The sequence below is a fragment of the Cydia amplana genome, chromosome 1 (genome assembly GCF_948474715.1).
Source record: "Cydia amplana chromosome 1, ilCydAmpl1.1, whole genome shotgun sequence".
Taxonomy (NCBI): domain Eukaryota; kingdom Metazoa; phylum Arthropoda; class Insecta; order Lepidoptera; family Tortricidae; genus Cydia; species Cydia amplana.
Window position 1 is genome coordinate 20,912,435 of NC_086069.1, and position 14,712 is coordinate 20,927,146.

Genomic DNA, 14,712 nt, shown 5'->3' on the forward strand with positions numbered 1-14,712 from the left:
TAAAAGTTACATTTGTTTATAGACAAAATGTCGGAAAACTTGGAAAAACCTGGAAGCTGATGATTTTTAGTATGTGATTTTGGGCAGATTTTTCGGGGTTTGTAATTATTTTATATTTACAAACTTTATCATAGAAACATCACAAATAGTGTACCTTTCTGTTGGCAGTTAAGATTTTTCCTATACCCCTTACTAATAGCTTTATATTTCCAAAAATATGATTTAGACTATGCAACTTTTAACACTGATTTCGCAGTGAAAATCGATGATATCATTTTTTTTACTATTTTTCCTAGAAACGGCAAACAATTATGTGATACATATATTAATTTCGGGCAAAAAGAAAAAATCATGTATTTAAGGGTTAAACTATTAGACGAAGCAAATAGGTAACACAACTTCACCACATAGGCCCACCTGTACAAATCTACTATTGTAATGTTGTTTTAGATATCGATAAAAGTTGTTTCGAAATATCCTTATAGGAATACCTACTTAGACATTAGTTTGAATATCGTAAAGATTTTTTTATGGGTTTCGTTTTAATTTTATGTTTAAAATAACTGACTATTAACTTCAAGTCGTTTGTATTAAAATCCACATTTATATTTTATTTCATCTTACAACGACATTGCCAGATTATTTTGATATTTGAATTTAATTTCACGGTTTATCGCAAGTTATATCGTCTAATAAATTGAAAACATTACCGACTCTGGAGAGGCATTCAGAAAGCATTCAGATTTTTAAAATGCATCGTCGTTGCATCGCGCTCACACCAATCAAAACCGCAAATTGTGACATACACTGAGGGGTAATATCATATTAATATCAAAATTAAATTAAATAGCGTATACCAGCAATCAGAAAATATAGTAACTGATTCGTCTTAAAATCGAACGATTCAAAACAAATGCGATATTTTCATAATGATTCGAATTTCATAATTTGTACTACTAATAGGACCGTGGAACGCTATAGGTTAATAATAATTTTGCTCGGTTTTTTTTTTAATTACTCTACGTTGCAAAAGTGCAGCCAGCCACTTTATGAATAAATTTCATATTTTAAAAGTTATAAGTAAATTTAAAGTAGAGGAGTTAATAAGAAGAATCAATGGCTCTAGGTGTCTATCAATGGTTGTCTGTAGGTGTATCTCCGCCACAAGATGTTTTGTTTAATTGTAGATTTTCTATAAGTAAATTATTTTATTTCAGATTGTTCGTGATGTTAGCATTATGGACAATCCGGTCTACCCATACCGAGGACTGCTTCTCGATACAGCAAGGAACTATTATTCCGTGGACTCTATTAAGAAAACTATAGGTTACTTTTTTTATTTACTATTATTTTAGGTTTTTGTATTTACAAACAAATATTTCATAATAGAATACCTACAAAAAAGCAAGTCACGTAAAAGGGTTCGGGGGATAGATTCGTTGCAAAGTGAGGCATGATTGATGACGTCGGCTCTTGCATAAAGAGATGAGCGTGTTTTTATATAGATAGTGGAATACCTACCATATAATACAATCTTTATACCCGTGATTTGATTACCAGAAGTTTATTTTACCGATAGATGCTATGGCCGCCGTGAAGTTGAACACGTTCCACTGGCACATTACGGACAGCCAGAGCTTCCCCTTCGTGTCTGAGAGGAGACCGGAGCTCTCGAAATATGGCGCTTATTCTTCTTCTAAGGTACGACATTTTAAAATAAGTACATACAACATACTCTTGGTAAATATTAGGTATTTCACTCTAGGAGGCTAGAATACTCTTTTATTGAAATTGGCACCCAAATATCGTTGAAGGAGCAACAAAATAGTCAAAATACCATCTAAATAAATAAAAATAAATCTACTAATAGAAAAGTTATTGAGAAGCCAAACATGTTAATTGATTCCGTTTCTTTGTTTGCAAGTGTACCTTTACTATATGCCATTAAATATTTATTGAAAAGGATTTAAGTTTTTTATCAGGCCATTTTCTCACTTTACTAACTTTTTTTTCCTGCATCCTTCATCGTTTCTCTTATTCCTTTTATTTTTGTAAATCCCATAGGTAAACAATTGGCGTGTGTAGTAGTATGTTGAAAGTGGACTATTCTTCATCAAACGCAACCGTTTCATAAAACCCCGTTATGTACTTCTAGGTGTACACCCCAGCGGCGATGCGCGAGGTGGTGGAGTACGGGCGCGTGCGCGGCGTGCGCGTGCTGCCCGAGTTCGACGCGCCAGCGCACGTCGGCGAGGGCTGGCAGGACACCAACCTCACCGTCTGCTTCAAGGTAACCAAGACCTTAACTTCTTTATGATAAAGTCTAATTTCGTATGCGCATGTTGATATGTTTTTACTGAGTGTTACAATACCTAATGAACTTTAATAGGACAAAAAGCAGTTTTTTTTTAGGGTTCCGTACCCAAAGGGTAAAAACGGGACCTTATTACTAAGACTCCGCTGTCCGTCCGTCCGTCTGTCACCAGGCTGTATCTCACGAACCGTGATAGCTAGACAGTTGAAATTTTCACAGATGATGTATTTCTGTTGCCGCTATAACAACAAATACTAAAAACAGAATAAAATAAAGATATAAGTGGGGCTCCCATACAACAAACGTGATTTTTGACCGAATAAGTTAAGCAACGTCGGGCGGGGTCAGTACTTGGATGGGTGACCGCTTTTTTGCTTGTTTTGCTCCGAGGGCATGGCATGAGTGGTGGGGATAACTGACAGAACGGGATAGTCTTATGTATCTTTCACTAGAAGTAGCAGAGAAAGCGCTATTATTGTTTGTCTTTGTCACAGTCTCATATTTTTTTATTCCCCACCGTAGTATATGGTGGGATACAAACAATGCGTAAACGTCAAATTGGTGTGAAACATATGAACAGTGCAAAGATTATCAGAAGCACTACCATGAGTTCCGTAAATGACAGTCGATAGTGAGAACGTTAAGGAAAATGTATGGAGTATTTGTACAGTGCCTCTACCGGTCACTTAAAGAACTAAAAATTTCAACTGGTACCATGAGTTCCTAACGTTTTTACGTAAGTTTTCTATCCATGCCTAACTTCACACCTAAAACGCTCTCTTTCTAACTATATAAAGAAAACTGAGCCAGAATTATACAAGTTAATTACTTTACGCCGTTTACGCGAATAAACGTGACAGATGTCATCGAAAAATACGTGCGTTTTCGACGTTACATTTCTGTCAACTTGTAAACACAACAAATAAACATATTTTTCACGATTATCTTTGCAATTTTCAACGTAGTATGTATTTATTTATAAGAGTTACGTGAACTCCAGGCAAAACTAATACGGAATAAATCAATTAGTAGCTCGAAAAAAGGCTGATTTGATACAAAGGTAATGAGTTATATTTACTCCTATTTCTACTGTTTAGTTAAGTACATTTGCAAAGATCACATTACTTACGAGCAGTTTTTGCTTTTAGGCATGAACCTATGATTGAAAACAACATTTCCATACAAACCCGGATGGCATCCAGCGGTACATGCGTGCAAGCAAATCGTTCATTGTTGTATGCATTGTAGAAGTGATTAGTTGGCAAGTGGCTAAATGCCGGGACAACAACTTGAGGAAGATGATGATGTCAAGGAGCGGTACATAGACATGTTGTGTTGTTGTTGCCGGGTGCACATACCACATAGTAACACAATATACATACTTACTGCAAGACCTGTTGTTTATATGTGTACACAGAGAGAGTTCCTACGTATTTTTTATATTATTACCTATTATTTTATATCTTAATTAAAATAAAACATACAAATGTTCTGTGAGTTTATTTATTTTTCTTTACTACCTATATATTATTTCCCGATGTTCAAGTTCAGTTCGATGTTTCATGTGTGTGGTGATGATGTTTCATGTCTCGTCAGTTTGGCAACAGGAAATATAAAACTTAACATTTTTTGCTGGTAGTTCACAATCTGAAAATTAAAATAAGGTTTAACACATTCACTGCCCAAAAACCCGCTGAGTGGGTTCATTTTGTATTGGGAAGGGGCGCTTGGCACTGAAAGTGCTAAGATCGAGATCATTTAGGTACCATAAAATTTAGATCGCTGTTAAGGCCGTATAATGTTACTTACTTAGTACGCCGGCACGTACAGCAACCTACACAAAGCGAGGCCAGGGCAAGACCTAACATATATACATACCTATTTTAATACAGATTTCTTCTCACGTGTGTACTATTTTCAACATACGTACATAATAATCTTATTTATGTAGCCAAAAGTAGCCCGTATAATTTGCTTCATATTTTTTAACACGCAAAGGTATAATTCTAACACGATTATTAATGGTGTTTACGTATTTATCATATATTATTTTGCATTTTTTTCTTGAACACAGCACTGTTTATACATTGTTTACTAACATTGATATGTTTAATATTTTCGTAACTATGGCAACGTCAAATCTTTATAAATTGTATAGGTGAACCAGGATCTATTGAGGGTGCGCCATGTTGCGGAATTTCACAGGAACTAATTTTTTCATACTACACTGAATTGTCACCCTATACATGAGAATAACAGCGCCCTCTTGACAATTATCATATATTACTGGTCAGACTATAGAATGAATGTTGAATCTGTAAAAAGTGACAAAATAGCTCGCACAAATTCAAGAATGGCGGGTAGCGTGTCAAGCCAAGTTTAAAAGAGAACTGGCGACTCCGCGGCTATGTGTTATATTAACTAGAAATAATTGTTAAATAGAAATAAATGTTAGTTTCGAAATCAATTATGATGAATACTAATAATTTCTGTACAAAAAGTAATGATAATGCATCAAAAACATAAAATAATTTGAAATGAAAGTCAAGTTCAATACTAGGTACTTATAAAAAATATGCGTCGTTGTGACTTCGCCGGAAAACGAATTGAAATCTTTACCTATACGGGGTATTTTGCCAGTTACTGGCCCTAAACTAAAAATGAATTATATTCACGTATAAACAGAATTCATTTTAGTATTAGGTGGCCAGTTATTGAAAGCTGACCAGTTATTGAACCTATACTACATTGAATTCTGTTTATAGATGAATAGAATTCATCATTAGTTTAAGGTGGCCAGCTGGCCAGTCACTGGCGAATTACCCTGGGTGCAAGTCCTAGTTCGCTTGGGATGAAATTAAAGTTCAGGATTTGTCTTGTCTAGTTTTTATACCAACAAACTAAATTCTTAAAAAAGTAACATAGACAAATATAATATAGCGTGTACGTAAAAACTAGTCAAGTAAAATCCTGAACTTTAATTACATCACAAGCGAACTAGAACTTGGCACCCATATAGATATCAATTCTTTTTTCCGCAAAATCAACACCGAGGCATATTCTAAATATTGGACTTGGCTCTCATTTCACATTTATGTTTTTGATCACCCTATTAGAAACCATAGAAACAGCTAAAACATTTCACAGTTCGCAATATGCGGGCATGCTTCTCTTTTACTCTAATTAAGGAGTAATTAGACTGACAGAGAAAGATGCCCGCAATTTGCAAACTTCGATGTTTTCGGTAGGTTACTTTGATATTTAGTTCTTTAGGTGACTCCTAGGGGCGCTGTACAATCCTCCGATATAATTCTTGCACTGTTTTTTAGTATACTTAGAAAGGGACAGCATCGTTTCTAGTGGAGTGAAGTTAGGCACATTAGACCGTAAAGAAACGTAAAACGTGACATAAGGCACGTTTATTCACATAAAGTAAGTGAGAAATACTCAGGCAACTGATGGTAGAGGCTCAGGAAAAATATTGAAATCAGTGTTTCGTGTGCATGTAGTAGGTACTTAACAATTCAACAAATATGGTGAATTGCTCAGTTTTGCGCTGTACAAGTGACTGCCGGCAAAAACAGGACAGCGTAACATTTCACAGGTAAATACAGTATTTTATACTTCGATCACATTATCATGCTTAGTAACAGCATCCTACAATCTATATCAATTAAAATCTGAGTAGAAAAAGCATTTACAGTAAATAATAACTCGGGTAAAAAATTTAACCTATAAATATTTCCTGATAAATTAACCGACCAAATTACGTACGCATATTGACAGTGAAGCTTTGGTTTCCTCCGATAGCGGTGCCGTCATATGGCGGCCGTCTCCATACAAATACTACGACATCCATATTTAGCCGTATTATTTAGTATGGAGACCGCCGCTATATGACGGCACCGCTATCCTAGGAAAACCGATCTTAAGCCGTCACCCTTTTAATAACGTGTATTCAATTTAGTCGCATTGCTATTATTCGAGGGATACCAGCCCGTGATGCATACAATTACCCCAAAATTCGGGTATTTTCTATTTTAATAACATTTTTATAAATAATTTTGCTGCAGAACTGGACATATACGAACAATAAAATTGAACTGTGTTTAAATTAGAATGTAAATTATATTTATTTAAGCATTACGGATTCTTTCTAACGTTATAGGGGGTTTTGCCACGACTCAGAGAATCTAATTGATATGCTGCAGGCACTAATTCTTAATTTTGTAATAAGAGTGACAGATTACAAAATGAATATTTCGTTTATTACCTCCAGATTTCCACAAGATGCAGGCACGCGTGCTAAATGGATTTTAGTAACCGGAAGGAGAAACTGGGCACCGACGCAAAACTGCCGAATATGCTCAAAGCATATTACGAATACCTACCTTTTCTATTTCTTCCTGTGGCACACAGTATGCTAAAAATTCTTTCTTTATGCGTACTTGTAATATGTCTAATGAATCGCTTAATAATATAGACATTTTTGTTCATAGTTTGTCCGTTTTCAAGAACAAAGTTCGGCATATTTTGTTTACTAGTAATTGAAAAATTGTTTCAAGTAAATATTTTGCATTGTTTTCTTACTTTATTTGCGTGTTGTACTCACAACTATACCTACGGGTAATTTATAATTAAGTAACCTATTTACTTTTCATTGTAATAGTCAACTTAGTAACGTATGAAACTAGGCCTATTTTTAGTCATTTTTGTAAGACTTATTTGTAACAGGCTGTTTGTTTTCTAAATAAAAATAAAAAGAAAATTGGCCCATTGATATTTTATTTATCGCTGCGTCTTACGTAGGCGAACAACTCGCGAATGTGATTAGAATTACCCCAATATTTGATAATATTGGGGTAATTTTTAACTATATGGTATCCCCGGGTTTGTGACGTCATCTATGTCTATCCCTTACGGGGGCACGCGGTAGGCCACATCTATAGAAATACTACCATCTATGTTTTGCTCTATTTTTTGTTGATGGTGCGGAACCCTCCGTGCCCGAGTCCGACTCGCACTTGGCCGGTTTTATTTCTCTAATTTGCTTTGCTATACCTAATATACTCTGACCTTCACGGATGAACAGCTGCCAGACGCCCGGATCAAATAATAATGATATTACTTATACAAAACTAATCAGAGGAGTTTCGTTGGTCTCAAAATGGCATACCTTTTTCCAGTGTTAGTTCATAGTCTATTAAAACCGTCTTGATAAGATTTAGATGACTATCTAGATAAAAGTATACCTACCTGGGAACGCACTATAGTGCGACATAAAAGTTACAAGACAATTTAGAAAAATACTTGTTTGATTAATAATGGATTTAAGATTTCACACTGCTCGAAAAACTAATGTGTACATGGTTTTTCTCGACAGGCGGAACCCTGGGCCTCGTTCTGCGTCGAGCCCCCGTGTGGTCAGCTGAACCCCACGAGGGATGAACTGTACGATGTGCTAGAAGACATTTACGCGGATATGGCAGGTACAACATATTTTATAATTGCCCCATCGCGACAATATTAATACAGTATGTAAACAAAATGAAACTGGTTGATGATTAACAAGTAGGTAAAGGTACCTATAGTGCAATGATATTACAATTAGGTCCAAGTCACCAATTATATTTTTGATCTACCTTCATCATCATGAACGGACGTAATTCTGGGCCTTGCTAATTTGTAAACTAACGTTACATCACAGAATAAATAATAGTACTAAGTACAGAAGACTCACTCTCTAACAAAACGCGTCTGTTACGATCAGCACAGATATGGCCGCTAGGTGGCGACGGCGCCACGCGCGGCTTATGGCTTTCCCCAAAATTGGGGACGAACGGATGTACTTTTAGCTACCTGTAGCAAAGCGACGAAATCGCGGAGTGAGACACGCCTGGTTACATGCTGTATTAAATGCTCTTTTCAAAAGAATACAGTGCCACTTTCTGCTGTCGCGAAAAACAATAGGGAAGTGAAAATAAAAACGCATCTTAGGTACCTAAGCTTGAATAGTAACTGTTTATTTACCATAATTTTCCTTACTAATTCTGCATTGTTCAATTTGCGATATGTTGTAATTCTGCATTCGTTCAACTTTAACATAATCATTCTCAATTAACCCGTTTCAGTTACGGTCCGCTCATAAATTGCCTGGCCTAATTAAGACTAGTTAAAAGGCATTATCGTGAATTATGTTTGATAATAATTATATTCGTAAATATATACCTACAACTTCTGATTAGCTTGCTTTGTTTTCCGACAGTTATAAAATCGTATTTGGCTATAGATATATTAGGTACCTACCTACTTACAGTAGGTACAATCTCAGTAATCCGGCAGTAATGCTAACAAAGAAAAGCCGGATTACTGGAAAATTCGGATTACTGGAAGTTAGAGCAAATCTGCATATTTTTTTGATGTGTTTTGGTATGTCGTCGAAATACATTTCCCTAAAATTACTAAATTCAAAGAAAATCCTACTGTTATCTGGAACTTAGCCATTTATAAAGAGATTGAAGTGCAACAATGTAGGCGCACATAGTAAATTAGGACTTAAAATGATTGTTTATACTCCAATTTTATTGCCGGATTACTGGGTACACCGGACCATCGAAGTGCCGGATTATCGAGATTTCACTGTATAGTATTTTTATTAACTTAACAAACAACGTTTCATCTCCAGAGATATTCCAGCCGGACATATTCCACATGGGCGGAGACGAGGTCAGCGAACGCTGCTGGAATGTGTCCGAAGAAATCCAGCAGTTCATGGTCCAGCACCGCTGGAACCTGGACAAGGCCGGCTTCCTCGAGCTGTGGGACTACTTCCAGAAGAAAGCACAAGAGAAGGCGTACACGGTACCCTATTTATATTTATTCTGGTATATTCTATCGCTAAAAGTGTAGGGGATCTAGCAATACATGATCTTGATCCAGCACCTCTGGAACCTGGATAAGGCCACTGTAAGCTACTTCTTCTGTGATCTACCTTCAGCGGTGAGGCTACTTCCAGAAGAAAGCATGCACAAGATGAAAAGTATACAGTGGGTAATTGACTGGATTTATATGTATTCTGGAATATACTACAGCAGTTCATGATCCAGCACTGCTGGATCCGCTTCCTTAAGCTGTGGGTATTTAAGGTGTAACTTACATTTATTCGGAACTATTATATGAAGATATGGCCGAAAGTGTTGTTTATTTGCTATGTGTCGGTTGGCATTAGGTAATGCTTTCTTATGAAAATAAATAGAAATTTGCGTACGTATTTGATCGAAACAATGCAATGCAACAAGTTCGCACAGAGTTGTCATATAACCTCCGACCGAGCGTCTGACATGTCATTTTATATGATGGCTGATCGGTGATCAGTTGATCACGTGGTGCTTTCTATAGAAAACGAAGAGCCGGACGCCCGGATCGGTCCCGGCCCGGTCTAGCGCGAGTCATCCTTCGCCGTTTCTGGTTGCTAACAATTCGTTATTATTTTCCCTTTTTCCAGGCATTTGGCAAGAAGCTGCCTCTGATCCTATGGACCAGCACGCTGACGGACTACAGCTATGTTGACAAATATCTTAACAAGGATGATTACATCATTCAAGTGAGTCATGTGTATCCAAATTAGGCTAAGAATAAGGACATATAAACAAATCGCTATAACAATGTTCGATTGTTCGCTTGAGAAAAAATACGGTGATTTAAATTAGCGAATCATAAATGAATCATTATTAGGCCATTGAACGTTGGCTGATGCAATTTCGTCATTCTAATGTTGCATCAAAGACGTTATGTCAATGCGTTAGCGCGAGATCGTAACACTATGTGTTGCATAGACAACGAGACCAGGACATTAGCTATTATAGTTCGTTTTTTTAGCATTACAAAAAAGGTAAACAATCTTGATGTGTCTTTTAATTGAAAAACATGTTTTAAATATAAGTCACGGCAAATATGTAACAATTATGAATCTAATACGATCATTTATATTCTTCTGCTTTCATAAGTATAAGTTACTGATTTTAAAAAAGCGTATTAAACGCAATGAATTATAATGCAACTGTAATGTCACAAATCGCAGGAGACATAAATCATAATCTTTCTATTCTTCCTTATTTCTCACACGGTAATTACGGTAGGTATAAATTTCCTTTTATATTTTAGGTGTGGACAACGGGAGTAGACCCACAAATCCAAGGGTTACTTTCGAAGGGGTACCGCCTCATTATGTCCAACTACGATGCGTTGTACTTAGACTGCGGCTTTGGTGCCTGGGTTGGCGCAGGTACGTATTCAAACTTAATAACAGAAACATTTTTAACTGACCAATGTTAGACCTTATGTCGTTACAATAAGGTATAGGTGTATGTAATGCAATTTATCTATATTCTGGCAATGAATGATTTGAAGATTGAAGTTAACAGTGTCAATGATGGTACGGAATGCGATAAAGATACTTACTTTTTTTAGATTTATAGAAAACTGCGTAGAAGTACTCAGGATTCTTAATTGTGCAGTGCAGTAAATATGAGATTACGACCGATCATACCATTTATAGCGCGTAAAGTGCTGGATAAAAATCCTTATGTTTAAATGGGGATGACACTGATAAGTTGATAACATGGTCGGATTGGTCGGGGTACTTGCACTAGCACGTGCGCATACTCCACCTTACCGTTCTGGAGCCATCTACTAACTCTTTACATCTTCAGGGAACAACTGGTGCTCTCCGTACATCGGCTGGCAGAAAGTTTACGATAACAGCATAGCAGCCATGGCCTCCGAGAACAAGTATCTAGTTCTAGGTAAGGGTACACTGATACTGGTCTAGGTTTTATTTAAAATGCAGAAACAAACTAGATCAGTGGTTGCTAACCTTTTGCAGTTCGGTCACCCCTATGACTAACTAGGGAACCTGATTTTACCCTTCCTCCCAATGGTAATAAACAATAAAAAGTGTACGTTTGTTGTTAGGTTAGCTTATTACCCCCGTAAAATACCAGTTTTACCCCCACGGGGGTAATTACCCCCAGGTTAGGAACCACTGAAGAACTAGAACTGGTTCAGTTCAGCGTTGTACTGGTAGACTGGTACAGTTCCAGCCCACAAAAAGCCCGCCTGACGACGTCAAAATAATAATAGATTACCTACGTAACCTACGTTATACCATGTAATATTAAGAAAAAATCGGCAAAGAGCATGTCGGGCCATGCTCAGTGAAGGGTTCCGTAATTACCATTCTAAAAGACTGAACGGGGGCTATTAGTAAGTACATATCATGTACATTTATGTGTAATTTTCTGCGGATTAAGCGCCGTTACAATGGGTTTCTATTTCTAAGTCTCGATACTTGTCTATTTTTGACACCGGGTACACGATTGATTACACGGGCTGATTACACAGGAGGTGAGGCGGCCCTGTGGTCGGAGCAGTCGGACACGGCCACGCTGGACCAGCGCCTGTGGCCGCGCGCCGCCGCGCTCGCCGAGCGGCTCTGGACGGAGCCCCCCACCACGTGGCTGGACGCCGAGCACCGTATGCTGCACACGAGGTGAGCTCTCAAACACTAGGCATGATTACACAGGAGATGAGGCGGCCCTGTGGTCGGAGCAGTCGGACACGGCCACGCTGGACCAGCGCCTGTGGCCGCGCGCCGCCGCGCTCGCCGAGCGGCTCTGGACGGAGCCCCCCACCACGTGGCTGGACGCCGAGCACCGTATGCTGCACACGAGGTGAGCTCTCAAACCATAGAAGGTAGGATCCTATAGAAGTGGTATACGCGTGCCTCCGTGAGGGACAAAACAAAATTTATTTGTTGCCCACCATAATCCATACTAATTTACGGTGGGGAATAAAAAAACCGGCCAAGTGCGAGTCGGACTCGCGCACGGAGGGTTCCGCACCATCAACAAAAAATAGGGCAAAACAAGCAAAAAAACGGTCACCCATCGAAGTACTGACCCCGCCCGACGATGCTTAACTTCGGTCAAAAATCACGTTTGTTGTATGGGAGCCCCACTTAAATCTTTATTTTATTCTGTTTTTAGTATTTGTTGTTATAGCGGCAACAGAAATACATCATCTGTGAAAATTTCAACTGTCTAGCTATCACGGTTCGTGAGATACAGCCTGGTGACAGACGGACGGACGGACGGACGGACGGACGGACGGACGGACGGACAGCGGAGTCTTAGTAATAGGGTCCCGTTTTTACCCTTTGGGTACGGAACCCTAAAAATGTGAGACTGTGACAAGGACAAACAATAATAGCGCTTTCGCTGCTACTCCTACTGAAAGATACATAAGACTATTCGGTTATTTCCCTCCACCCCTCATGCCCGATCTAGTTAAAATACTAGATTTATGTCTCAAACACTAGACATGATTACACAGGAGGTGAGGTGGCCCTGTGGTCGTACACTCGAATAGAGCTCTTGTATAAACTATAAATTTTATCAGAATGTGTCTAAACAACTTTGTTTTTTTCAACAGAGAACGCCTCGTCCGTATGGGTATCCAAGCAGAGTCCATCCAGCCTGAATGGTGCTATCAGAACGAAGGCTATTGCTACAGATAAGCAACAACCGTCCAAGCAATACCTTACAGCAGTAACTTTGTGAAATATTTATGCTGATTATTGTACCTATACCTAATCTTATGAGCCGAGATTAAACAATTCAATTACATTTATTATATATCTTAAATAAGGTTATTACAATTCTTAAAGAATTCTGTAGGTAAATGTACAAGATCCCATCAGACACTCTGTGAATTTGATTGAGCCATGTAAACATCTTTTCTAATTTATAAGGTTGGTGCTCTTGCGATTGTTAAAATTCCAATTGTTTATAAAAATTCTGTAATACCTAAACACGCAAGCATGCAGTCAAAAAATTAATCGGCCTCTCATGTTATGAGTATTTAAAATTAGTTAACAACAGAGAACTCCGTTTTCCTCTTCTCAATATTCTCATAGATCTGATTGGTAATGATTGTTTCATAGCAAACATTTTTTTTCACATTCCAAATAGCTAGTACCTAAGTGTTTGTTCAGTTATCTCTGTCTAGCTCAAGTCGATACACTAAATACCCTTAGGTATTGCTTTAATAAAGGGCAAATTCACAGATAATGTGGGGTTTAGACTATAAATGCACGCCGTGCTAACTGTTAGTGATTCTATTGCCTTGGCATAAACATAAGTAGGTAATAAGAGTAGACCTGTGCAAGAACCTTCGTCTACTTAACTATTTTTGGCGCGTACAGTGACGTGGTTTCTTTTAACACGTTTACTGGGATATAATACAATAGAACAAATACTTATTATTATATTATTGCACGTATGGTTTTTGTAACTATTGAACTTATTCCAATATATTCGATAATAAATTCGATTATTTCGATATATTTATTAATTATTATTATATATATAAAACGTTTGTTTTACTTTACCTACATTTAATTAGATTCTACCTAAGATATAGGTACCTAATATTTATAAACACAGAAAACACCCATAACTCAGGAACAATTTATATCTGTGCTCATCACATAAATAAATGAGGATTTGAACCCGTGACCATCGGCTTCAGTCAGAGTCAGAAGCTCCCTCCACACTCGTGCGCGAATCGCGGCGCGTAACAGTGATTCGCGCACGAGTGTGGAGGACCCTAGACAGGTCATCAAATCAAAAAGCGGTCTAATAAAAATTATGCATACGACACAGTTCAGGAGACCTATTAATAATTTCTAGTTTTACTGATATTTTGGCATAACAGCGACATAGCAAGTCTTGTACAAAAGGAAATATAGGTACCTATAAAGTACTACCTAATATAATTGGTTTCGATAAGAGTCATAATTTGTTATCAGCGTCTTGTTACTTTATTATTTACTTAAGGCATAATTTTGCCATTGCAACATGCGTTGTATTGCGCAGAACGATTAAATAATTGTTTCATTTGTATCCGCTTATATTCTCGACCAATTGTATTGTAGGTAACATATGGTATCTGTTTTTGTTTGGTTTCGTATGGTATGGTGACTCAATAACCGGCACCGAGGGTGATTTCCACATCGAACCGTGTTTTTAGTTTCACTCCAGCTCGCGGCTTCCAGTTCTATTACCAAAGACCGTGTTTGCATGTGGATATTTGGATGGAGAAAAAGCAGTTTTTTGCCACGAGCGTTCGCACTTTTATTCCACTCACCATACAGCCAGCTAGCCACCATATAGCCAATAGCAACTAACGACTATCAATTGAGAGCTACTCGACATGTGACATCACTCTGGTTAGCGTAGGTATCTTATCTACATTATATGATCTATTCCTATTTTGAGTTCGAATTGCAGCTATGCCTTATTGGTGTTAATCAGCTATGCGCACAATGTTCCCAGTAG

At 37.7% G+C, this 14,712-nt stretch overlaps 2 protein-coding genes across 2 annotated transcripts in view; both read left to right on the plus strand.

Moving 5' to 3' along the window:
- LOC134650200 (chitooligosaccharidolytic beta-N-acetylglucosaminidase-like) overlaps positions 1–11,883 on the plus strand; it is a 49,684-nt gene extending 37,801 nt beyond the window's left edge. The window contains exons 7-15 of the mRNA XM_063505141.1: positions 1,218–1,326; positions 1,580–1,701; positions 2,156–2,290; positions 7,698–7,803; positions 9,000–9,175; positions 9,819–9,917; positions 10,478–10,598; positions 11,026–11,118; positions 11,717–11,883. Of these exons, the coding sequence (XP_063361211.1) occupies positions 1,218–1,326; positions 1,580–1,701; positions 2,156–2,290; positions 7,698–7,803; positions 9,000–9,175; positions 9,819–9,917; positions 10,478–10,598; positions 11,026–11,118; positions 11,717–11,868 (1,113 nt within the window). The 3' untranslated portion in view covers positions 11,869–11,883. The remainder of the gene's footprint in view (positions 1–1,217; positions 1,327–1,579; positions 1,702–2,155; positions 2,291–7,697; positions 7,804–8,999; positions 9,176–9,818; positions 9,918–10,477; positions 10,599–11,025; positions 11,119–11,716) is intronic.
- On the plus strand, positions 11,882–12,943 carry LOC134654200 (chitooligosaccharidolytic beta-N-acetylglucosaminidase-like; the record flags this gene model as incomplete). The annotated part of the gene is made up of 2 exons (XM_063509665.1): positions 11,882–12,045; positions 12,806–12,943. Coding segments are annotated over 2 exons (249 nt in total), but the record flags the coding sequence as incomplete, so codon positions are not given.
- Positions 12,944–14,712: the final 1,769 nt, after the last annotated feature.